Source organism: Macrobrachium rosenbergii, chromosome 14, assembly GCF_040412425.1.
Source record: "Macrobrachium rosenbergii isolate ZJJX-2024 chromosome 14, ASM4041242v1, whole genome shotgun sequence".
Taxonomy (NCBI): domain Eukaryota; kingdom Metazoa; phylum Arthropoda; class Malacostraca; order Decapoda; family Palaemonidae; genus Macrobrachium; species Macrobrachium rosenbergii.
In genome coordinates this window covers 2,348,310-2,374,734 of record NC_089754.1, presented here as the reverse complement: position 1 = coordinate 2,374,734, position 26,425 = coordinate 2,348,310, and the positions used below count along the sequence as shown (strand labels likewise).

The following is a 26,425-nucleotide window of genomic DNA, read 5'->3' as shown; positions in this document are numbered from 1 at the left end:
CTTGGACATTTTTTCCTCTGAAAACCTTCCTGTTCCAAGCAGCATTACAGATAAGGTTTGTGGAGGGTCTTTTTGGAGCAGATTCAGTCCTTCAATTCTCAGATGGAGTCCTTGGACATTTTTTCCTCTGAAAACCTCCCTGTTCCAAACAGCATTACAGATGGAACAGGGAAAATATATCACACGAGAATCTCCCAGCCTGGAACAGTCTTTTCCAAATTGGTTCAAGCCTATTTTTCTTTAACTCCGCACAGTATTGGTCCTGAACGGGTTGTTCCATGTCATACCATTACCAAAGGACCCAAACAATCAATTTCCATCCTAGACCTGCTGTGTCAAAGTTTCTAAAGAAAAAAGAGCGTAGATAAGTTCAGTGTAATAGATGATTATATTTGTTTCATTATCATTTTTCATTTTATTTAGTCCATGATAATTTAAAGTCAGGTTGTCATGTACTGAATTTATTTTCATTCTCTGATGCACAATTAATTTACATTTTCTATATTGTATAATTGTAGTTTTACAATTTTAGTGAGGTTAAGAAAAATCCCACTAAAGAATGTATATGATGATTTAAAGTTAACTTTTCAAGTACTGTATATATTTTATTCTTTTGATGTACAAATCAATATTTTCTATATTGCATAGCTTTACAATTTGCGTGAGGAAAAGGAAAGTCCCATTATAGTGCGAGTTTTTTTTTTAATGTATCAGTTTGATACTGGTTGGACGCTAATTTAAAGGTACATGTTTATGGATTTAGATGATTGATTTTCTGCTTTTTCATTTACTTTTTTAAAGATTATACCACAAAGTTAAAAACTGAAATTTTTTTATTATTGAGACATTGCTTATTAATAAATTCCCCTATCATTCAACCTGTATACAACAGTTGTAATAAATCCATTTTTGTGAGGGAGGGCATTCAGGGACAAGGTTGGCTATCAGTTTTTTTTTTTTTTTTGGCAGGGTTTGGACATGAAATTATCCTCGTTAATCATAAAATTTGGAGTATCTACAGTTGTCATTTTGATAATGGAAATGTGTTCTATTGCCTTCAAATCCTAAAAGTTTTGGCTTCCAGGACTCTACCCCGGACCCCGTTGGAGGAATGCTCACCCCAGAGCCCCTAGCTTTATGCCTCGCGCCTACGGTGCTCAGTAATAGTTATGTAATATTCCCCATATTACAAATTAATCATAATATCCATCTGGTCGTCCAGTGAAATTTCCTTGAAATATGCTCTGGACTGTGGTTTATTTTGCATCACAGGTCAGTATACACTTACTTTAAAATAGACAAAATACATAAATGATACGACCCAGTAAAATACAAGAGGAGTTGATTGTTGCTTTCTTTTGACTCTAAAGACAACTAACTTTTCATTAATACGACCCTCTCAACAACTTCAGCACACAGCACCGAATCACTTTTTTTTATCTACTCACAGTCGACAAGTGCATAGTTTGTCTCTAGTGTTGCAGCCAATTTTGTACTAATCTGAAGTTGTATGAACATTTACGAATGAGCTTTGTTCTTTTTTGTACTGGAGGCTTCCACGAGGTAACTTCAGACCTACACAGGGACGCAGGTATGAGCGTGAGAGACTTGGCTTCGATAACTGTTTCCGAGAAAAGGATATAAATTTGAGAACATAAGCTTGTACTAGAGCAGTGGTTCTTAAACTTTTTTTTGCCTAGCGCCCCCCTCTGCATTATGTATAGATCCCACGGCCCCCTACCCCTGAAATTTTTGCCAGCTATAATCTATAAACAATATGTTGTCTATTTGTATGCTATCATACTTATCATGACAATAAAAGACAATTCATATATAAGATTTGAAATTAAAATTGACTTATATTTTGAATTTTTGGCATGTTTTGAGATAACAATTAGAAAATATATGGAAGCAGTGATAACGTTTTTGGCAATTTTGTAATTAACATCACAAATTAAAAATATAATAGGCACCATCTGGCAACTCTGCTTGCGCCCCCCCTTGGAAGCTTCTGGCGCCCCCCAGTTTAAGAATCACTGTACTAGAGAGTAGTAACCCTCAGTTTAAGAATCACTGTACTAGAGAGTAGTAAAGTCAGTTACTGAAGTCTGTGACCATTTTCATGTTTAATTCTTCATGAATAATGACTTATTTCTTTCCAGTTGAGTTCATCTACTTTTTCCATTGGTACATCTGGTAAGACTAAGACAACCTCTTTACCTTCATCTCAATAAAGAAAACTACGAAAAAATCTAATATAATCTGTGCTGTGATCCCGTATATTTTGTGTTTCTGGAATCACAACGTGTTTTTGATATGAGCTCAGTGTTTCAACACTGAAATAATTTCAGGCAAGTGAAAGATTTTCCGGAAATATCTCATCACCGTTATTCTACTATCTTGACAAACAGACAAGCCAGTTTTAGAAAAATCTCCTGGTCTCTCAATCCTCCTCTCTCTAGACGGTGCATACATACATGAATACTTGGGTAATTCTACCAATTCCTCGTACTTTTTTAGATATTCATAATACTACAAGCCTGAGACTGAGCGGGAAATAAAAAAAAAATGAAAGAAGCTTTACCTTTCAGTGGCAAGGGTAGAACCAACGAACATGAGCTATAGCATTTCAAGGCAAGATAAAAAATATTCAAAGGTTTTATTCGGGACTGAAAAAATACTCCAAAGTTTCATTCGGGACTGAAAAAATACTCAAATGTTTCATTCGGGACTGAAAAAATACTCGAAGGTTTCATTCGGGACTGAAAAATACTCAAAGGTTTCATTCAAGACTGAAAAAATGCTCAAAGGTTTCATTCAAGACTAGAAAAATACTCATAGGTTTCATTCAGGACTAAAAAAAATACTCAGAGGTTTCAGCAAGACTGAAAAAATACTCCGAGGTTTCAGCAAGGCTGAAAAAATACTCAGAGGTTTCAGCAAGGCTGAAAAAGACACTTAGAGGTTTCAACAAGGCTGCAAAAAATACTTACAGTTTTCAGCAAGACTGAAAAAATATTCAGAGGTTTCAGAGCAAGGCTGAAAAAATACTCAGAGGAATCAATAATACTGAAAAAATATTCAAAGGCTTCAGCAAGAATGAATTAATGCGCCATGATTTGCAGCACTGGACTTTGTGGGCTGGTTCGATTCTTGCCATGGAATGTGAAAATACGTTTGCTCCCCGTTCAGCAGACATGCTCATGTAGTGATAATCGTATCTAAAAAACAGTGCGACGAACTCGAGAACTTTCTAAGTCACAGTGGCTATTAGAAATACTTCTCTACATAAATGCTTTATGACAATGTCACAACCAAGATTATTGCTCAATTCAGTAAATGATTTTCAGGCACTTTTCATGTAATGACACTTTGTATATGAATTACATCTATTTCAGCAACCTGTTTTTTTTTTTAACAGAAGCAAAGCAAAACAAAAAATGGAAAAACTATTGAGCACAATACTAACAATCTACAGCTATAATACAAAAAAGTTGAGATGACTCAGCAGCCTGCATCAAACAGTGGACCTTCTCCAGGTTTTGCAAACCCCGTCTTCATTTAATATATCGGTTATGTCCTCACCTGCAAATGAAAATGGAAGTTCTGGACATACAACAAATTAAAATAATACCTAGGTTAATATTTTATCTCGTGTGCTTATCATTATTATTATTATTATTATTATTATCATTATTATTATTATTATTATTATTCAGGAGATGAGAGCCTCGATGGCTCGGTCGGTAGAGCAGCATCCTCGGACTTCACAGAAGTCTGTGGCGTGGGTTCAAATCCGCAGCCGACCGGTCAGAGAGGCGGACACTTGGCTATCCGTGTAGGCACCCCGGGATTATATATGTAAAATCAACGGATAGGTTTGCTGAAAGCAAATGGGTGTTACAGACTAATACACACACAAACAAAGCCACTCCAACATCTTCTAAAAACATAACAGAAACCTCACACGCCTCAGACTGTCGGCCTATCCGCTCAAGTCTCCTCGCTGCTGGGAGAAAGGGAGCTGGGGATTTTGGTACGATACATATACAAATGTGCCACCGGGGTCTAAGCGATGTCAGGCAGGGCAGCCGATCGAGGCTACGGCCTACCCCAACGCCAAAACAAAGTCCTTCAAAAGAAGGCATCGTGCTTACCCCATATGAAAAATGGGAAAAAGCACGTTAAACGAAGAAGAAGAAGAAGAAGAAGAAGAAGAAGAAGAAGAAGAAGAAGAAGAAGAAGAAGAAGAAGAAGAAGATTTCAGGAGATGAACCCTACTCATACAGAACAAGCCCACCACAGAGGCCACTGACTGGACATTCAAGCTTCCAAAGAATATTATGGTGTTCATTCGAAAGGAGTAACAGAAGGTGATGAGAAATACAGATAGAGGAGATCAGTTTTTAGGAAAAGATAAATTAACTAACTGATAAATAAATAAAAATGTAAGTAAAAAATTAAAATACTAGTCGAACTGTATTTGGGTAGTAAAATGCATTGCGTCTTCGCTTGAACTTCTGAAGTACCAATTGTACGACATCCCCAGGGAGGCTGTTCCACAGTCCAATGGTGTGTGGAATAAAGGACCTCTGGAACTGAGAAGTTCGACAGAGAAGCACATTTACCGCATAGTGGTGCTGCTGTTCAGCAAATTTGGTTGCTCTCGGTAGGAAAAAGGAAATCGGGAATCAACTGTGAATGTGAAATAACGAACAGAAGCTTTTTGTGTATGTATATACATACATACATACATTATATATATATATATATATATATATATATATATATATATATATATATATATATATATATATATATATATATATATATATATATATATATATATATATATATATATATCTATCACTTCGAATTGTATTGCAATTTTACAAATTTTAATTCTTTGGGAGACATTGAGCTGAACTCTGAACCTGCTACTCATCACAGCAAGAAAAATTCCAGAGTACTTTACTCAAATATTCGGGGCTTAAGGTCAAATTTTCTTGATCTCCAAAGTTGTGCCCGTGGCGGCTCCGTCTACTTGCCGAAATAATTCCCCCCGATGAGAGGGGAGGGGTCTCCGTGGTACTGGCCTTCAGCATATCTCGGAGGACACCTTCGGAAGTAGGCAGCGGGCTCCTGTCGGACCTGTATATACGATCAAGGGTGATGCTGATCGTTTCTTCGACGGAAACACTCGTAAGTAAACTTTCAACGTTCGAGCAACTGACGAACGAGAATCGGAAAAAACTCCCGAGGGTATGAGGATAGGCCTACTTGCAAGAAACTTATTGATGCCACTAAGGCAACTGATTTAACGAATTTATATGTATAATATGAGTGTGTGTATATGTATATATGTATAAATATATACTGTTATATATATATATATATATATATATATATATATATATATATATATATATATATATATATATATATATATATATATATATATATTATATATGTGTGTGTGTGTGCATAAAATATATCAAGAGCTTTCGAGAACCTGCTCGATTCTCCTTCTCAGTCAGATTGAGAAGGAGAATCTAGCAGGTTCTCCAAAGCTCTCGCTTTGTAAACATTCTTAATATATATCTATACTGACATTATAAATTTCTTTGACATTTTAGTCACTCATGCGATTAAGAAATTTCTATAAATGATATTTATAAAATTTTTACTGGCCATCTTCAGAAAGTTCAGTGAAAATGAAGTCTTATGGATTTTAGTTATTCCACAAATCGTGGCTTGGATGTCCATTAAAACAAGTCTTTGTATTCAGATTACTGTTCTAGAAGTCTAGAATAATAATAATAATAATAATAATAATAAAAAAAGAGATTTTCATACATACTAATAGAGGACATAAGAGCTATGCAAAACATAATAATTATATACTCACTAGTGTCACCATCCAAGACATATTCATGAAGACTGTTGGTGTCCACCATCTTTACAGTGGACGAAGTATAACTTTTCCCTTTAAATCTGGAAATAAAAGGGGGGAAAAATAATACGAAGAAATAGCTTAAAAAAATTAAAGAATTTTTAAAATATTTTATTAAATTTTTGCTCCATACCGATCCTCTTTTTGAATAAAAACAAAAATGATTATGACACGTTTGTATTTTCTTTAAAAGATCAAGTTTTATTATTTTCAAGAAATAAAACCCATGCATATATTTTAAAAGATAAAGTTTTATTATGTCCACTAAATAAAACCTATGTATTTTCTTTAAGGGATAAAGTTTTATTATTTCCACTAAATAAAACCCCTGCATTTTCTTTAAAGGATAAAGTTTTATTATTTTCCTTAAATAAAACCCCTGTAATTTCTTTAAAAGATAAAGTTTTATCACTACCCCTAAAATCATGTTCGTTAGGTCATGAACAATACCTGCTTCGATGGACCATACAATTGAAGAGGGAATAAGGGAAAAATTGATAAAACTGGGACGAACGCACAGATCAAAATGTGGACGTGAATGATAAACTATTTATATATCATGAACTGTTTATCACGAAAGCAGCCATATTGAAAAAGCTGTAAGAGGGTTTATGAAAAGAGGTGTTAAGGAATCACTATTATTATTATTATTATTATTATTATTATTATTATTATTATTATTATTATTATTATTATTATTATTATTATTATTATTATTTTTATTATCTTTATCTTTATCTTTATCATTATTATTATTATTATTATTATTATTATTTTTATTTTTATTATTTTTATTATTATTATTATCATTTTTATTATTTTTATTATCATTATTATCATTATTATCATTATTATCATTATTATCATCATTATTATTATTATTATTATTATTATTATTTTTATTTTTATTTTTATTTTTATTTTTATTATTTTTATTATTATTATTATTATTATTATTATTATTATTATTATTATTATTATTATTATTCAGAAGATGAACCCTATTCATATGGCACAAGCCCACCACAGGGGCCATTGACCTGAAACTCAAACTTCTAAAGAATATTACAGTGTTCATTCGAAAGGAGTAACAAAAGGTAACGGGAGGTACAAAAAGGGGAGATCATTTATTAGAAAAACAGATAAATTAACAAATTAATAAATAAATAAATAAGTAAAATATTAAAACAAGTTGAACAGCATTAGGGTAGCATTGCATTGCATTTTTGCTTGAACTTCTGAAGTTCGAATTGCAAGACATTCTCAGGGAGGCCGTTCTAATGGTTAAGAAGAAATAGGTTTAACAGAAAAGAGTAAATATAAGTTCATTTCTAAAAGAAAGTTGCTTTAGGGCAAAGCTCACAGTTTCAGAAATACGGTCATTGATAACCGCCAACCCCCCCCCCAAAAAAAAAAAAATGAGAGAAGTTTTCATATCAATCAGCGAATCTGATCAAAATACACGTAGAACTAAGGGAAAGGCCATTCAAGATATCGATAGGTGGGAGTCATTTCTTAAAATGCCCAAGACAAGGAGAGATCAGATTCGAGTGTGTTTTGGAGGAAGATCTACTCGAACTTTCGCCAGGGAGCAGAAAGGATGAACTTACCTCTGAATCATGGCTGAGCGCTCGCTTTGGCAAGTGGGACATGAAGCCTTATCATCACAAACTGTAGAAAAATACAGAACAGTTGATTGTTTTCGTATCTGAATGCTAATTGAAATGACGCAAAAAGTACAGGACAATTAATCGTTTTCATATCTGAATGCTAATTAAATAAATTGTGTTTACATCTAAATACTATTTAAATTATGCACAAAGTACACTACAATTACTGGTTTTAATGTCTGAAAAAACTAAATAAACGATGGTTAAAAATACAGAACAATTAATTTTCTTATCTGAATTCTATTTAAATGATGCAAAAAGATCAGAACAATTAATTGTTTTCATATCTGAATAGACTAATTAAGTGATGCAAAGAAAAAATACAGAACAATTAATTGTTTTCATATCTGAATAGACTAATTAAGTGATGCAAAGAAAAAATACAGAACAATTAATTGTTTTCATATCTGAATAGACTAATTAATTGATGCAAAGAAAAAATACAGAACAATTAATTGTTTTCATATCTGAATAGACTAATTAAATGATGCAAAAGTACAGAACAATTAATTGTTTTCATATCTGAATAGACTAATTAAATGATGCAAAAAGTACAGAACAATTAATTGTTTTCATATCTGAATAGACTAATTAAGTGATGCAAAGAAAAAAATACAGAACAATTAATTGTTTTCATATCTGAATAGACTAATTAAGTGATGCAAAGAAAAATACAGAACAATTAATTGTTTTCATATCTGAATAGACTAATTAATTAATTGATGCAAAGAAAAATACAGAACAATTAATTGTTTTCATATCTGAATAGACTAATTAAATGATGCAAAAGATACAGAACAATTAATTGTTTTCATATCTGAATAGACTAATTAAGTGATGCAAAGAAAAATACAGAACAATTAATTGTTTTCATATCTGAATAGACTAATTAATTGATGCAAAGAAAAAATACAGAACAATTAATTGTTTTCATATCTGAATAGACTAATTAAATGATGCAAAAAGTACAGAACAATTAATTGTTTTCATATCTGAATAGACTAATTAAGTGATGCAAAGAAAAAATACAGAACAATTAATTGTTTTCATATCTGAATAGACTAATTAATTGATGCAAAGAAAAAATACAGAACAATTAATTGTTTTCATATCTGAATAGACTAATTAAATGATGCAAAAGTACAGAACAATTAATTGTTTTCATATCTGAATAGACTAATTAAGTGATGCAAAGAAAAAATACAGAACAATTAATTGTTTTCATATCTGAATAGACTAATTAAGTGATGCAAAGAAAAAATACAGAACAATTAATTGTTTTCATATCTGAATAGACTAATTAAATGATGCAAAAAGATCAGAACAATTAATTGTTTTCATATCTGAATAGACTAATTAATTGATGCAAAGAAAAAATACAGAACAATTAATTGTTTTCATATCTGAATAGACTAATTAAATGATGCAAAAAAAGATCAGAACAATTAATTGTTTTCATATCTGAATAGACTAATTAAGTGTGATGCAAAGAAAAAGTACAGAACAATTAATTGTTTTCATATCTGAATAGACTAATTAAGTGATGCAAAGAAAAAATACAGAACAATTAATTGTTTTCATATCTGAATAGACTAATTAAATGATGCAAAAAATACCGAAAAATTAATTGTTTTCATAATTGAATACTAATTAAATGATGCAGTTCTCAACAAACTGATAAAGATTTGCCATTAAATGTTCACAGACGTCTAACAATATTGCGAGACTCAAATGGAAATTTCATGGTCACTTATTTTAATCAAAACAGTTCATACTCGACGCAAATAAGTGCTAAGTCGACCGATATAGCACTTAACACGAATCAACTGATTTTAGTTGACTATTTAATTTTAAACCATTCCCCATTCCTCATCTTTTTTTCGAGACGAACCCAATTCATACGAAGCAAGCCCACCCACCGAAGGGCCACTGACTTGTGACGATTCGAGCTTCCAGAGAATATTAAGGTGTTCATTCGGTAGAAGTAACGGGAAGCTGAGATCAGCAATTAGAAAAAAAAAGACAAATTAACAAACTAGTAAAGAAATAGAAATTTAGGTAAAATATTAAAATAGTTAAACTGGCGATGGGAAACGCGGAAAGAGGACACCAGTAATTAGAAAAACAAAAGTAAAATATTCGCTCGGGAGCAAATACTACGAGCCGGCGTGGAGCTAACTTTGAAAGGGAAAGAAAGTGGCCGGTTCTGGAGGACGACCGACTTACCGTGCGACGGAAAAGCGGCTTCGATGTCGACTCGAATCGATACTTGGTCCTTCTCGCGCTGAGTATGAAAGAGCTCAGCCAGTCGAACCGTCGACTTCTCTCCTGGAAAGTTATGTGAGGGCAGTAAATATGACACCGTTTTCTTTGTGCCAAGTAATTTGTGTTTTAAGATTTAACAAGATATATGTTTATATACGTATATATATGTATATGTATTTATATATATGTTTATAAATTTATGCAGAGAGAGAGAGAGAAGAGAGAGAGAGAGAGAGAGAGAAAAATACTTACTCTCTACTCGCTTTATTTCCTCGTATCTCTGCAGGAGGTCACTGATATCATTAATCGTTATATTTAACTCCTCTGGTCGAAGGTCGCATTTCTCGACGGGCTCTTGAGGTAGGAATCGACATATCTGTTCGATGTAGTCCCTGGAAGATAAAAAAAAAAGAAAAAAAAAAAGATAAAAAATTAACACGGTGATGAAATGTAGAGTTATTGTACTTTCACATACAAAGGTTGCTGCTACATTTTCTAGTTTTTTTTTTTTTTAATTTACCACAGGGTGAGAAGGATGTAATTAAGTATTATTATTATTCAGACAATGGACCCTATTCATATGGAACAAGCCCACCCTTTGGTTAGACACGCCACCAGAAACAGAGAAAGCGTAAGAAGGTGGGTCGTGCATGTGGCTGTATTTGCAGTCATATGTCTTGTCACAATTTATTATTCGTCAATAAATCTAACACTTACCTGTCGGTAAGTTTGATGTGGGTTCTGAGACAAATGATTTCGTAAAGATCTCGGTTGAGCTTCTTCGGCAGCATCTTCGTCACCAAGGCCATGACCTAAGGGGAAAGAATGAGATGAATTGGAATCCTATGTTTAGTTTATACTATATCCATCATTTCATAGGTCCAAGAGATGTGGAGAGGAAATAGATTAGAACAGAATATAGAATTTAGGCCAAAGGCCAAACAAGAGTTGGGACCTATGATAAGGTCATCCAGCGCTGAAAAGGAAATTGACGGTAAACAGATTTGAAAGGTGTAACATGAGGAGAAAGTGAGAGTAAAAAGGTTTGAAAGGTGTATCAGGAGAAAGTGAGAGTAAAATAGTTTGAAAGGTGTAACAGGAGGAGAGAGTGAGAGTAAACAGATTTGAAAGGTGTAACATGAGGAGAAAGTGAGAGTAAAAAGGTTTGAAAGGTGTAACAGGAGAAAGTGAGAGTAAAAAGGTTTGAAAGGTGTAACAGGAGGAGAAAGTGAGAGTAAACAGATTTGAAAGGTGTAACATGAGGAGAAAGTGAGAGTAAAAAGGTTTGAAAGGTGTATCAGGAGAAAGTGAGAGTAAAAAGGTTTGAAAGGTGTATCAGGAGAAAGTGAGAGTAAAATAGTTTGAAAGGTGTAACAGGAGGAGAAATTGAGAGTAAAAAGGTTTGAAAGGGGCAACAGGAGGAGAAAGTGAGAGTAAAAAGGTTTGAAAGGTGTATCAGGAGAAAGTGAGAGTAAAAAGGTTTGAAAGGTGTATCAGGAGAAAGTGAGAGTAAAATAGTTTGAAAGATGTAACAGGAGGAGAAAGTGAGAGTAAAAAGGTTTGAAAGGGGCAACAGGAGGAGAAAGTGAGAGTAAAAAGGTTTGAAAGGTGTAACAGGAGGAGAAAGTGAGAGTAAAAAGGGTTGAAAGGTTTAACAGGAGGAGAAAGTGAGAGTAAAAAGGTTTGAAAGGTGTAACAGGAGAAAGTGAGAGTAAAAAGGTTTGAAAGGTGTAAACAGGAGGAGAAAGTGAGAGTAAACAGATTTGAAAGGTGTAACATGAGGAGAAAGTGAGAGTAAAAAGGTTTGAAAGGTGTATCAGGAGAAAGTGAGAGTAAAAAGGTTTGAAAGTGTAACAGGAGGAGAAAGTGAGAGTAAAAAGGTTTGAAAGGTGTAACAGGAGGAGAAAGTGAGAGTAAAAAGGTTTGAAAGGTGTAACAGGAGGAGAAAGTGAGAGTAAAAAGGTTTGAAAGGTGTAACAGGAGGAGAAAGTGAGAGTAAAAAGGTTTGAAAGGTGTAACAGGAGGAGAAAGTGAGAGTAAAAGGGTTGAAAGGTGTAACAGGAGGAGAAAGTGAGAGTAAAAAGGTTTGAAAGGTGTAACAGGAGAAAGTGAGAGTAAAAAGGTTTGAAAGGTGTAACAGGAGGAGAAAGTGAGAGTAAACAGATTTGAAAGGTGTAACAGGAGGAGAAAGTGAGAGTAAAAAGGTTTGAAAGGTGTATCAGGAGAAAGTGAGAGTAAAAAGGTTTGAAAGGTGTAACAGGAGGAGAAAGTGAGAGTAAAAAGGGTTGAAAGGTGTAACATGAGGAGAAAGTGAGAGTAAAAAGGTTTGAAAGGTGTAACAGGAGAAAGTGAGAGTAAAAAGGTTTGAAAGGTGTAACAGGAGGAGAAAGTGAGAGTAAACAGATTTGAAAGGTGTAACATGAGGAGAAAGTGAGAGTAAAAGGTTTGAAAGGTGTAACAGGAGAAAGTGAGAGTAAAAAAAGGTGTAACAGGAGGAGAAAGTGAGAGTAAAAGGTTTGAAAGGTGTAACAGCAGGAGAAAGTTAGAGTAAAAAGGTTTGAAAGGTGTAACAGGGGAGAAAGTGAGAGTAAAAAGGTTTGAAAGGTGTAACAGGAGGAGAAAGTGAGAGTAAAAAGGTTTGAAAGGTGTAACAGGAGGAGAAAGTGAGAGTAAAAGGTTTGAAAGGTGTAACAGGAGGAGAAAGTGAGAGTAAAAAGGTTTGAAAGGTGTAACAGGAGGAGAAAGTGAGAGTAAAAAGGTTTGAAAGGTGTAACAGGAGGAGAAAGTGAGAGTAAAAGGTTTGAAAGGTGTAACAGGAGGAGAAAGTGAGAGTAAAAGGTTTGAAAGGTGTAACAGGAGGAGAAAGTGAGAGTAAAAGGTTTGAAAGGTGCATCAGGGGAGAAAGTGAGAGTAAAAGGTTTGAAAGGTGTAACAGGAGGAGAAAGTGAGAGTAAAAGGTTTGAAAGGTGCAACAGGGGAGAAAGTGAGAGTAAAAAGGTTTGAAAGGTGCAACAGGGGGAGAAAGTGAGAGTAAAAAGGTTTGAAAGGTGCAACAGGGGGAGAAAGTGAGAGTAAAAAGGTTTGAAAGGTGCAACAGGGGGAGAAAGTGAGAGTAAAAAGGTTTGAAAGGTGTAACAGGAGGAGAAAGTGAGAGTAAAAAGGGTTGAAAGGTGTAACAGGAGGAGAAAGTGAGAGTAAAAAGGTTTGAAAGGTGCAACAGGGGGAGAAAGTGAGAGTAAAAAGGTTTGAAAGGTGTAACAGGAGGAGAAAGTGAGAGTAAAAAGGGTTGAAAGGTGTAACAGGAGGAGAAAGTGAGAGTAAAAAGGTGTAAAAGGTGTAACAGGAGGAAAAAGTGAGAGTAAAAAGGTTTGAAAGGTGTAACAGGAGGAGAAAGTGAGAGTAAAAGGGTTTGAAAGATGTAACAGGAGGAGAAAGCTAAGAGTAAAAAGGTTTGAAAGGTGTAACAGGAGGAAAAAGTGAGAGTAAAAAGATTTGAAAGGTGTAACAGGAAGAGAAAGTGAGAGTAAAAAGGTTTGAAAGGTGCAACAGGGGGAGAAAGTGAGAGTAAAAAGGTTTGAAAGGTGTAACAGGAGGAGAAAGTGAGAGTAAAAAGGGTTGAAAGGTGTAACAGGAGGAGAAAGTGAGAGTAAAAAGGTTTGAAAGGTGTAAACAGGAGGAGAAAGTGAGAGTAAACAGATCTGAAAGGTGTAACATGAGGAGAAAGTGAGAGTAAAAAGGTTTGAAAGGTGTAACAGGAGAAAGTGAGAGTAAAAAGGTTTGAAAGGTGTAACAGGAGGAGAAAGTGAGAGTAAAAAGGTTTGAAAGGTGTAACAGGAGGAGAAAGTGAGAGTAAAAAGGTTTGATAGGTGCAACAGGGGGAGAAAGTGAGAGTAAAAAGGTTTGAAAGGTGTAACAGGAGGAGAAAGTGAGAGTAAAAAGGGTTGAAAGGTGTAACAGGAGGAGAAAGTGAGAGTAAAAAGGTTTGAAAGGTGCAACAGGGGAGAAAGTGAGAGTAAAAGGTTTGAAAGGTGTAACAGGAGGAGAAAGTGAGTAAAAGGGTTGAAAGGTGTAACAGGAGGAGAAAGTGAGATTAAAAAGGTGTAAAAGGTGTAACAGGAGGAAAAAGTGAGAGTAAAAAGGTTTGAAAGGTGTAACAGGAGGAGAAAGTGAGAGTAAAACGGTTTGAAAGATGTAACAGGAGGAGAAAGCTAAGAGTAAAAAGGTTTGAAAGGTGTAACAGGAGGAAAAAGTGAGAGTAAAAAGATTTGAAATGTGTAACAGGAAGAGAAAGTGAGAGTAAAAAGATTTGAAAGGTGTAACAGGAGGAGAAAGTGAGAGTAAAACGATTTGAAAGGTGTAACAGGAGGAGTAACTAAGGTTTAAAAAGGTTTGAAAGGTGTAACAGGAGGAGAAACCGAGAGTAGATAGGTTTGAAAGGAGTAACAGGATGAGAGAGTGAGAGTAAAAAGGTTTGAAAGGTGTAACAGGAGGAGAAATTGAAGGCAAAAAGTTTTGAAAGGTGTAACAGAAGCAGAAGGTGAGAGTAAAAAGGTCTGAAAGGTGTAACAGTAGGAGAAAGTGAGAGTAAAAAGGTTTGAAAGGTGTATGAGGATGAAAACCTTTTGCAGTTGCACTATGAATCAACTATCAGGAGTGTGTTGAGGAAAGTCAGATGGAGGAAGGAACATAGGATATGCACTGACGGCAGTAACCCGCTGCGGGATGTGTGGAGAGGAAATTGACTGACCTTAAATTCATTGTTGACAAATTCTTCATGGCGACCTCTTCTAATTTCGTGCAAACCCCACCTGTCGGATGAAGCCACAGAAAGATCATCTTGTTAAAAACTCACGGATGTATGTTTTGTAAGGTTGTTTATAAGAATTAAAACATAAAATAACCAGGTGGTTTTGTGGAAAAGCATAACAATTACTTGTCGACGATAATGTATAGGGACCAACTGCTAAATTAATTCAAATTTAGCATTTAGCAAGTATAACATATCCAGCCAATTAAAATTATCTAGGTGACAGCTAGAAGTACATTACAGAAAATATATTTCTTTAAGACTAAATATATCATTAAGTATATATAGAATCTACTGGTCAGTTTTTACCAAAGAAGTATGTAGTTGTAATAGCCACAATGCCCTCTTAGCTTCTCGAATTCTTCACGCTTTTTGGATACGTTTGTCACTACAAAGCCTTAGATCCAAGTGCAAGAAATATGAAGCAATTATGATGGCCGGCAGCGGGAATAGAACCCAAGTCCCATAATTATGACGAGGTCGTCTTGCCGACCTGGCCTTCTCATTGTGAGGTCGGCAACATGACCTCGTTCTGATTATGGGACGCGGGTTCACTTCCCGCTAACGGACATCATAATTACTCCATATTTCTTGCACTTGGATCTAAGGCTTTGTAGTGACAAGCATATCCAAAAAGAGTGAATTATTCGAGATGCTAAGAGGGCATTGTGGCTATTACAATTACTTATTAAGTTTCATGTTGATTTCAGTAATATGGATAAATCACGAGGTAATCCCTATTAAAAAAATGTTTTTTTTATAAGAATAAAACAAATATTGCCAATTTTAACCACATACCTGCTGCTAACCAAATTCTCAGTGCCAAAAACGAGCATCCGGGAGGAATTCTGCACAGCTCTCTCGACGTTTTCTGTATAATGGAAATATATCATTAGATCTCACAATCTCTGTAAAGAACTGATAGCATTAATATATGCTTGCCAATTAAGGTGTCTTACTTCACTCTTACTTTGTGTGTGTGTGTGTGTGTGTGTGTGTGTGTGTGAGAGAGAGAGAGAGAGAGAGAGAGAGAGAGAGAGAGAGAGAGAGAGAGAGAGAGAGAATTATCTTAGCAGAATAGGTCTCTTTTTTAAGTAGTAGGGATGTACAGCATGCTGTCTCCTACTTGGCTGTAGGAAGGAATCTGAACGAATAAGATTATACATGGAAGTCATTGTAGGAAATGAAAAGTAACTCGAAATTAATTTCTGTGATAAAAGTCACCTTCAGAGTAAAGCCCACTTTCAGACGATAGGCTTTCATTCGTGCAAAAAATGATTACCCTCCATACGCAAATAAAAATGCAGTGGGATAATATAATTACGTGGCAGACTAGTTCAGTATCCAAATCTGGTTAGTTTTTAAGTTTAACTCATTGTAAATGTGACACGTTTCTAAATAGTTTTTTTTTCAGTAAGAGATTTAACCAGACAAACGCTAATAATAACTGGCTATAAAAGATCGCAGATGATGCGTTTTCAGTAAGAGATTTAACCAGACAAACGCTAATAATAACTGGCTATAAAAGATCGCAGATGATGATGATTTAACCAGACAAACGCTAATAATAACTGGCTATAAAAGATCGCAGATGATGCGTTTTCAGTAAGAGATTTAACCTGACAAACGCCAATAACTGGCTGTAAAAGATCGCAGATGATGCGTTGGGCTGGGCATGTGGTTAGACCGGAAGAGGGCAGAATGCCCAAAGTGGTGATGGAGGGATCAATAGAAGGGAGAAGATCGCTGGGGAGACAGAGGATGAGATGGAAAGATGATGTGTTAATCAAGAGATCTAAGACAATTGGCAGTGGATGATCCTGGGAATTCTGAAGAGATGCAGCACTCAATAGGGGAATGTGGAGAGGTCTGGTGCAAGTGGCCATGGGTTACCAAGAGGCTCGAGAGCCGAATGAGTGAGTGAGTGAGAGTGAGTTTGTTTCTTCTGCAACGAATTTCATCTTATAAGTCACTTCGCTGGAACTTACGCATAATCCAGTCCCCGGGAACAAAAGCATTGTCGTGCCAGGCAATCGAATACCCTCTCTGAGTTAAGGGAACTATCAGCGCCTCCCTTACTTCTCTGAAGTCACGAGAAGAACAGACGACGAAACAGTCGTACTTCTTCTGCAAAGAACGGAGGAAAATGAGAGACTCAGCATATCCACAAACAAATGTAACGGAGACTGTTCCTGTCTCTTAAACCTTATGTCAAGCCATTGCCGTCAGATAAACAGCATTAGTCATCTGAGGATTATGGCACCTGAGCGTCCATATATCAGGAGGGTCATATATGTAAAATTTGTTAGAGCAGATTCATGTCAAAGGAAAAAGTGAAACAGAATTTAAGAAAGACTATACATATATACAGTATACAGGTACATGTGTATGTATATCTATATATATATATACATATATATATATATATATATAATATATACATATATATATATATATATATATATATATATATATATATATATATATATATATATATATATATATATATATATATATATATATATATATATATATATATATATATATATATATATATATATATATATATATATATATATATATATATATATATATATATATATATATCTTAGGAACGTAAGATGATTGATTCTGTTCTTAAAAACAGATACAGCAATAGAATATGACCCTATTTGACCTGGGGATAGGGTCATTAACACACACACACACACACACACACACACACACACACACACATATATATATATATATATATATATATATATATATTTATATATATATATATATAATATATATATTAATGACCCTATCCCCAGGTCAAATAGGGTCATATTCTATTGCTGTGTCTGTTTTTAAGAACAGAATCAATCATCTTACTTTCCTAAGATTCTCTGGTAGCGGTGGCCCCTCCTGGGTCAGCAGATTCCTTCTCCCTCGTCGACCCCTCTCACTAAACCTATCTTTAAACAAAGGCCTACTGGAATTAAACACTGACATACAAAACTAGACTTTATTTGCAAGTTTAATGAAAGAAATTCAGCAGAAGCTACGATCATGAAATGGGACGAATTCCACCCCCTATAAATGGAAATCATCACTGGAGGAAATTCTGATTCACAAATATTCAGATTAATGATTCTAGACCAACCAATGCTAGTGACTAATTCCCTGGTCATCAAACAAAGTGCAAAGATCTTAATTATTCTAGACCACAATAAATGTCATATAGTATGTAAAAGAATAAACACCACTTCCAAAATATTCGTCCTCACAGGAAGAACCCAGAATTCCTTTTAAAAGAAACATATCATATATTAAAACCTGAAATGGTGTTAAATTACATCAATATTCAAAACGGAAAAATGTACAATGGAGAACAGGACAGGAAAATGCATAATGGAGACAGAGGAATTTCACTGTAGCACAACTGGGTATTTCCACATAATGTCTGGAAAGGATATAAGTGTTCATGGGTTATGGTACTCACTTTTATGGCGTCAAATAATAGATTTTCCATTGGTGGTCCTTCAACACTGCACCACTAACAAATCAGACCCGATCACAAAATGAAATTTCCCTGGAAGCGTCTGTTCCTCTGATACTATACCATTAGAGAGTGACACACACATACGCACTCACACTGTCTCCATGCACTTAAATCCTGATCATGGTCAGGAAAGCACAAATGCATGAGTCAGATACCTCGCTGTATCTAACCTTGTAAACCTACAGCGTCGACACAACCGAACCTGCAGCGGAAGTGCCTCTCGCAGGCCAGCACATAGTTCGTTAAAGTCGTCAAAGACAATATATATATATATATTGCTATGAGTATCTATTTCAAAATACTCTTATACAGCCTCTGCATTTTAAAAAATTGCATCTCAACAACCACAGAGCTTTGGAGAATGTCTGGACCACCCAGACAGTAAAGGAAGGACTTTCACAGCCAAGCCCAGGAAATTCCAAATTTGATATGCCTTTTGTCAAGCCTCGACCCCTCTCTCTCTCTCAGTGACCCTCTATTGTGTCTATTTTCCTGCCCACTTTCTCTGCATATTGTCTTTCCTTCCGCAGGTATGACTGGGAAAACATCTGATCTGCATCAAAGCAGATCGGGCGAAATTTGCCCGGTTTCTGAGGTCCAGCGGACACCAAGGAACAAGTCGCATTTTCCCCGCAAAAAGGGTCAGAGAGAGGACTGTGAGGCAGTCAGTATCGAGGCACAGTCGTGACCAGTCAAGCAGCTGTAAGCCGTTCTCACCCCATCCATTCCAGAAGACTCTTTTCCCTATATGACCGACAGCCGACTGCTGCATTGCCCGTGCTGAATCCAAGTCAGTTGTGACTCTCCAACAGTGTGCATTCGAGACAGCTATCTCCGGAATCCATGCAGATGTTGGAAGTTAAGGGCATATAGTCTTTCACTGTTTTTCTCACTGCTTATCCTTTTCCCTGAAGCACCCTTAAAGGTCTTGCAATTGTGTTAACATCAACTGTGTTGCATTTCCTGCAAGTTAAATTTAGCTTGCATCATATTTACCTTGAATGAGTCCTTTCTCTCCCTTCAGCAAATCAATTCACATTGCCCTGTTGTTGCAACATTTGAAGTGATCATTTGATTCTCGCCATTGCAGAAATCTGTGTGTTAAGGTGTGTTACCAGTTGCATCCACGATGTCCTTTTCATCCAGTCTCAACGATTGAAGACTCCTCAAGATATAATAATTTACATGAGTTCATTTTATATCATTCACATATTTTCCTAAGACGTTTCTTAGAGCATCATTTTAGTTAGTGGCACCACTGCCTCGTCATTTAACGTAAGAGGGTGCCACGGAGCCCGTGCTTAGAGCTCCCTTACGTTATTCTTCTGATCTGATGTAATTGTAGTCAATTAATGAGGGCATTGTCTCTCTCTCAAAATCCCAAATTAAGCTAACTTTTAGACATCATTTCACTCTTGTTCGTGAGTGTTGGCCATCTATTGGATGTAGCTGTAACTCAGGTAAGAACGTATCTCCGGTGCAAAGCCAATACGCGTGAATAAATATATATATATATATATATATATATATATATATATATATATATATATATATATATATATATATATATATATATATATATATATATATATATATATATATATATATATATATATATATATATATATATATATATATATATATATATATATATATATATATATATATATATATATATATATATATATATATATATATATATATATATATATATATATATATATATATATATATATATATATATATATATATATATATATATATTATATAATATATATAATATATATATATATATATATATATATATATATATATATATATATATATATACAGTATAATCTATCTATTCAAAAGTCTTTGCCATATTCAAATGTACATCAAAATAAAAAAAAAAAAAGATTCCGTTACAAAAACATGCATTATGAATCCACTCCATAACAAAAATCCTATTTCACCTTCTTCTCCACGAATGTTATTACTCAGCTCACGATTTTGTAAACCTCTAAGTCTTCCCTCGAACATTGCTTTATACAAGTCACAATATCTTATTTTGTACCTTGCTGGAGACAGTTGATGTTGGTCCAAAACTCCTTTTGACCCTCGCGGGCAGATTTTTACAGCAGCTGATGTAGCCAGTCAATGCACATAAGATGACGAGGCATATAAACCCCGTAAATGCCATGACATTTTGAATTTGCGACTGAATTTGCGACTGGAATAAAAAAAAAAAAAGGAGAGGTTTTCAGATATACAACAGAAATATAAATGAAATGCATCGTCCCTATATACCATAAAATGAGGCGGAAGTTCAAGCGAAGATACAATGCATTACTACCCTAATACAGTTCCGTTTGTATTTAAAAATTTTACTTACATTTATTTATTTATTTATTTATTTATTTCTTTGTTAATTTATGTTTTCCTAATAACTGATGTCCTCTTTCTGCATTTCCCATTACCCACTTTAGCTTCCAAATAATAATTATTTGGAAGCTTGAATTTCAAGTGAATGACCGCCCCCCCCCCCGGTGGCTTGTTCCATGTGAATAGGGTTCGTCTTCTGAACGATAATGATATCAATGATAATATTTAAATGACATTTATTAACATTCCTCACTCCTCAAATAGATGGCTCCTTATGGTATATCGGATTCATCACTATTTAGTGATCAAAAGTAGTTCTTAATGCTAACTCTCAACACCTATGATAATGATTAGTCTTTCGGCAAATTTTAAACACCAGGATAGTTTGAATCTCACATCACTGACTTATGGCATCATGTTTTGTTTTGCTTTCTCATCAGATGCTCAGGAGACCGTAGGGTACTTTGTACCAATGGGCTTGGGGCATTTAAGGTGTAAATTTTGCTCTAAGATATGAGTGTGGTCTGGGAGCGCTGCTAGTCAAGTTAAGCATGCCATACAACTGAACCAGAAATAATATTTACTGTCTTGAATTATAAAAAAAATAGCTAATTGACGTCCACTTAAAAATGGACTAACATAATACTTTTGATTGCATGATGTTTCTGTAAGAATGTAAACCTGATTCCACACTGAATTGGAAAAGATCCCTGTGATCATTCAGATTCAAGATCCCTTTTAAAAATACGCATTTGGTTCCTGGTCCTGAATTCATTTTGCAAGGGACCCAGCAAAATGGAATAAGCAATGATACGTAGAAACAAAAGTGCAACAAAAGCATTTCAGGTACCCTTTTAAATAAATAAATAAATGAATAAATAAATAAATAAATAAAATAAATGAATAAATAAATAAATAAATAAATAAAATAAATAAATAAATAAATAAATAAAATAAATAAATAAATAAATAAACAAATAAGTAATTATCTTTCAAAGTGTTGCCAGTATATGTTTGATAACAGTAAGAAATAAAGAAATATCTTTTAATGGTTTCCCAGTTTAACTTTAATAACAATCCAAGATTTCCCTCTACACTCATTTCATATTTATTGATTAAATCATCTTGAAATATTATCAAGTTCTTTCCTCTGAACAACCTTGCAAAAATGTCTTACGGTCTCTTCCAGGCCTTTGGAAGCTGGGGTGATCTGTGTGGTGGAGGAGGCAGAGGTGCTGGTGGAAGAAGTGGTGGCTGTACTAAAGAGAAGGATAAAGTAGGTGGTAGAATGCCATTCTATAATTATTTCAGTTATTTCAAAACTCAAGCATTGGCGCCTGCAAAAGCCTTCTAAATCGTGCGCACATTCTCACGCATCAAAATGACCTAAATACTTAAGCTAAGAATGAACACAAGAGAGGAGGCTTATAAAAACCAATTCTTCACTCACTTGGGGGTTGCTCCAGTACGATATAAAGTAGTAATGCTCTCGAAGGAATTTTCACTTAGCCATGGTTTAGTTCCTTTGGAGATAACCAGTGTTTTGAGTCTCGGATAATGAGATATACTGTAATCTGTAATGACTTCGATCTCATTGTATGCGAGGTTTGGGGTTTTAAGACGTTCCAGGAATCCGTCACAGATTGGTACCAAATGTTTGATCTGAAACGGAAATATTATTAAGTATAAATGTCGCAAGATTCAAGTTCCATAAAAACTGTAACTGCATTTGCCAATTATCCATTCTTGACAATGACTGTGTTAGGAAAAACATTTCTACAATTCAACTAAGGAATGTTAGATAAATCTAGTTTGTATTCGAATCCGTATACTTGAGGAGCTCATGGGTGCAGGAAGATACAGTGGCTTCGTGGGTCAGCTAAATGTCTCTTGATAAACAAAATTCATGAGGAGAACTCCGTAATTTTCTTGATCACTTATTTTCTGTGTCCGTTGCTGAACTAAGTCATTACAGTCCTTAGACAAGTAAATAATACATAAATATTATTCGCAAGGGTTTAACCTGTATATCCTCATTTAATAATAAGAACACCAACAAAATAACACACAATTCGTCCCTAGTTTGACGAACCGGCGTAAGCCATTTTTTCCCGATTCTGAGAAAAGAGGCTGCAAAGATTTTGACATTATTCAGAGATAATTGCCTATCTTTTGAGGACATTTTGTCGGAAAATCTGATAACGCAGACAGCTGAAATTTTGATATGATATAGAGTATCAAAAACTGACACACTTTGACTGGAAAACTCAAAAAAAAAAAAAAAAAAAAAAAAAAAAAAAAAAAAGGGCGGGTGGGGTACGCCAGTTCGTCGAAACGGGGACGAATTTTACCTGATTTCCTGACAGGTCGAGCCCGCGCAGAGGCGAAAGGAGCGAGCAGTCATATTCTGTGTGGTTTCTCAGAATGATGTTGTCGTTCAAGATCAGTTCCTCCAAATTCTGAGGGAAACAGGTCCGCTGTTCGAACCTGTGAGATTCCCTCGTCTCACAACTGCAGTTTCCGCGCATTTCACGCTCAGGAACTGTTGAGGTTTCACGAGAATGATAAAATATCGTCAGTTATTTATAAGGAGCATTCATCTGTTGTCTAATTATTGATCTCCCTTGCATTTCCCAGTATCTTCTGTTACTTTCGAATGATCACCAAATTCTTTTATAAGGGAATGTAACGTTCGTCCCATTCTCCCACACTGCAAACTGTCAGCCTGACGATTTCTCAATCATAGCTTGTAACTACGACGCAGAGGAACCAAGACTGTGCAATAACTACGGAAGTAATGCAAATATGCCTTAAAGTTAGTGGAAACCAATTTGCAAATATATTTCTGCACTTTAACCCTGCAACAAATATTCATTTGACATTAGTGGGGTACAGAGGGCAGTGGTTTTACACTAACGGTTTTTTCGTGCTCTTTCAAATTAACTTTTTTTTTTTTTAATAAGCAATTCATATCTCCAAATTCGTTTGCTGGACGTCTGAAATTGGTTGGGAAGGAAGTGAACTTACAATAAGGCTGTTGATCTTCCGACTGAACTTGTAACGTTCGTGGAAAGTAGATCACATCTTTTATCGAATACAAGAATGAGTCAGGAATAGATTTATGGACTCCACTTACGAAAACACTGCGAGAAACTAAACCTGATAATTAACCCTGTAACATATCAGTGTTAAATTCTACGACTTTTGACAAAGAACTCCTCCCTGTAAACTCCAATGAAGCTAAGTCCAATATGACTTTCGACAGTAATCGATGACTGAAACCCAAACCAAGGAAAGTCCTCCTAGATCTGAAAGCAGGACCAGCGCCGCGCAGAATTCGTAGGGTCGAAAATATAAAAAAAAAATAACAAAATAAAAAGAGCGATACTGAGAAACCTTCAGCTAATGAAACACAGATGTAACTTACAGATTCGAGTGAGGTTATTGTAACCGGCGTTAAGAACTCTGAGGTTGCACCAGGCTGGAGATTCGATTCCTTCAAGGGTCCTCAAGCTGTTGTTTTGTATAAGGAGAACCTCAGCTGAAGAGGGCGCCACCAGAGGTACACTTCTGAGACCTAAATGAGTGAACACTTTCGTTATGACATAATCAGGACACACAAACGTACAATGATTATAGCTGATTGTATGGAATCACTGTCTGGCATTAAGAGCAGTCAGAATTTTAGGGATCTGAATAATCAATGCTTAGAGAAATCATTTGTCAAAACCTAATCACATTTTGACAGGGCTGGTACCCTACATGTTATTCATTATATTCAGGCAGTCAGAATTTTAGGGATCTGAATAATAAATGCTTAGAAAAATCATTTGTCAAAACCTAATCACATTTTGACAGGGTTAGTACCTTAGATGTTATTCATTATATTCAGGTCAAGTGCAAAGCTTCTCAATTTGTTCAAATGTAACTTTAACTTGCTTCATTACATGAAAATTAATCATTGATGGATTGAAAGCCTGTTATGTGAACTACGAAAAGTCTGTTTTGGTATAATACAATAAGGTTTATCTTAACAAAACTAGTTGCCGATTTATATCTGCGAGTATGTTTAGTTATATCAAACAGATGATGCCGAGATTCTAATAAGCTATTTTCTCTTTGGTCTCACTGCAAGACACAAAAATTTGCCAAAACCATATTCAGGAAATGCCATGTTTCTGACTTGATAAAGATAATCATACGTTTGTAAAAGCCAATAAAAAGAAATAGAAAACGGCTGCTTTCCCCCAACTATGAAAACCTGACTTACCTAAATTTCTGCAGTCAACGATCTTTTTCTTACTGTCGCACTGGCATCCTCCCGGACAGGAATTCCATTGGCAGTTGAACAGGGCGTCTTTCTCTCTGAAACGCACCTCTTCCTTCCCGAAAACTTTTACACGAGAGGCAGAAAATGCTGGAGCTCCCCTGGCATCGGCAGGCAGCGACTGGAGAAAGCGCCACAGGTAATACGTTTGGCAGTTTTGACTGGCTTCTCCAAAGTCGTTTCCTGAGAGAGGAAAGAAATACTCTCAGCCGTAGTTGGATTAATATCTCTCTCACATTTATTACCTCTCGTTACAGTTATATTATTTTCCCTCAGTCGTACTTGGCATTATATTTTTTTCTTGCATAGCTACTACTCACAATACTGAAATTATTTTCCCTCAAGGGTTTTGTGCTTTTGAAATACGCAATTTTACTCGTGGGAAGAACAAAATGGGTAAGCCATGTAGGCTCCCTGTTTAACAATGCAAATGGACGATATAATATAAAATACACTTGTTTATATTTCAGGCATAACTACCACTTGCCCCATCCAAATTTCCTTGAAATAAGAAAGAATATATAAATGTAAATGCAAGAAGTATAAATGGAGCCATACCTCCACCAACTCGTTGACAGGTTCTGTCCATCTAATGATCAGGCAATCCTCATTAGAACTGAACTGAAATAAACAGGGACCACAAACGTGAAGCCGAGGGTCAACCGTGAAAAGTCCTCACAAGAGGTCAAGAGAGGTCGTCGCGTTTGTCATGGGTAACACTACCATGGAATCACCGATATGATTTATCAACAGGAAAAGAGTACCAGAAATAAATGTCATGCCACTCTTAGCCATAAACATTTCAAATAATGTCGTGCAGGAAATTTGACTAAGTAAAGCTGGTTTGTGGAAATACGGTGAGCTGCTATTACGAGGCTGACTGCAAGCAATCTTGCCGTCCAACCTCTCTCGCTGGTACTTCTTAGCGCAGCTGTGAATCACTCCAACACACGATCTCTCAGCAACCCACTGGCAGTAGCCACCATTTTTGCATCGTCATCAATTACTATACAAGTTCTTTTCAGGTCCATTGTTGTTTTTTTTTTACTAGTCCATTGTTGTTGCCCTTTACAGCTCCATTGTTTTTTTTTTTTTTTCAGGCCCATTGTTGTTGTTCTTTACAGATCCAATGTTGTTTTTCTGTACAGGTCCATTGTTGTTTTTCTTTGCAGGTCCATTGTTGTTTTTCTTTGCAGGTCCATTGTTGTTTTTCTTTGCAGGTCCATTGTTGTTTTTCTTTGCAGGTCCATTGTTGTTTTTCTTTGCAGGTCCATTGTTGTTTTTCTTTGCAGGTCCATTGTTGTTTTTCTTTGCAGGTCCATTGTTGCTTTTCTTTGCAGGTCCATTGTTGCTTTTCTTTGCAACGTCATTGTTGTTTTTCTTGACTGGTCCATTGTTGTGTTTCTTTGCAGGTCCATTGTTGTTTTTCTCTGCAGGTCCATTGTTGTTTTTCTTTGCAATACCATTGTTGTTTTTCTTGACTGGTCCATTG

General features: G+C 35.3%; 1 protein-coding gene across 6 annotated transcripts in view; it reads right to left on the bottom strand.

Moving 5' to 3' along the window:
* The window catches only part of LOC136845687 (toll-like receptor 4), a 285,261-nt gene that overhangs the window by 34,731 nt on the left and 224,105 nt on the right, over positions 1–26,425 (bottom strand). For 4 of the 6 annotated variants that reach the window (XM_067115837.1, XM_067115833.1, XM_067115836.1 and 1 more), the window contains 14 exons: positions 24,877–25,116; positions 24,034–24,183; positions 22,958–23,148; positions 22,057–22,268; positions 21,784–21,865; positions 20,299–20,454; positions 16,684–16,822; positions 15,494–15,566; positions 14,636–14,696; positions 10,606–10,700; positions 10,141–10,280; positions 9,850–9,951; positions 7,564–7,624; positions 5,909–5,994 (listed from right to left, as the gene is read on the bottom strand). In XM_067115837.1, coding sequence (XP_066971938.1) covers positions 5,909–5,994; positions 7,564–7,624; positions 9,850–9,951; positions 10,141–10,280; positions 10,606–10,700; positions 14,636–14,696; positions 15,494–15,566; positions 16,684–16,822; positions 20,299–20,454; positions 21,784–21,865; positions 22,057–22,268; positions 22,958–23,148; positions 24,034–24,183; positions 24,877–25,116 — 1,788 coding nt within the window. Of the gene's footprint in view, positions 1–682; positions 3,586–5,908; positions 5,995–7,563; positions 7,625–9,849; positions 9,952–10,140; positions 10,281–10,605; positions 10,701–14,635; positions 14,697–15,493; positions 15,567–16,683; positions 16,823–20,298; positions 20,455–21,783; positions 21,866–22,056; positions 22,269–22,957; positions 23,149–24,033; positions 24,184–24,876; positions 25,117–26,425 lie in introns of those variants that run through there. The other 2 variants (XM_067115839.1, XM_067115838.1) reach the window with 2 other exon arrangements.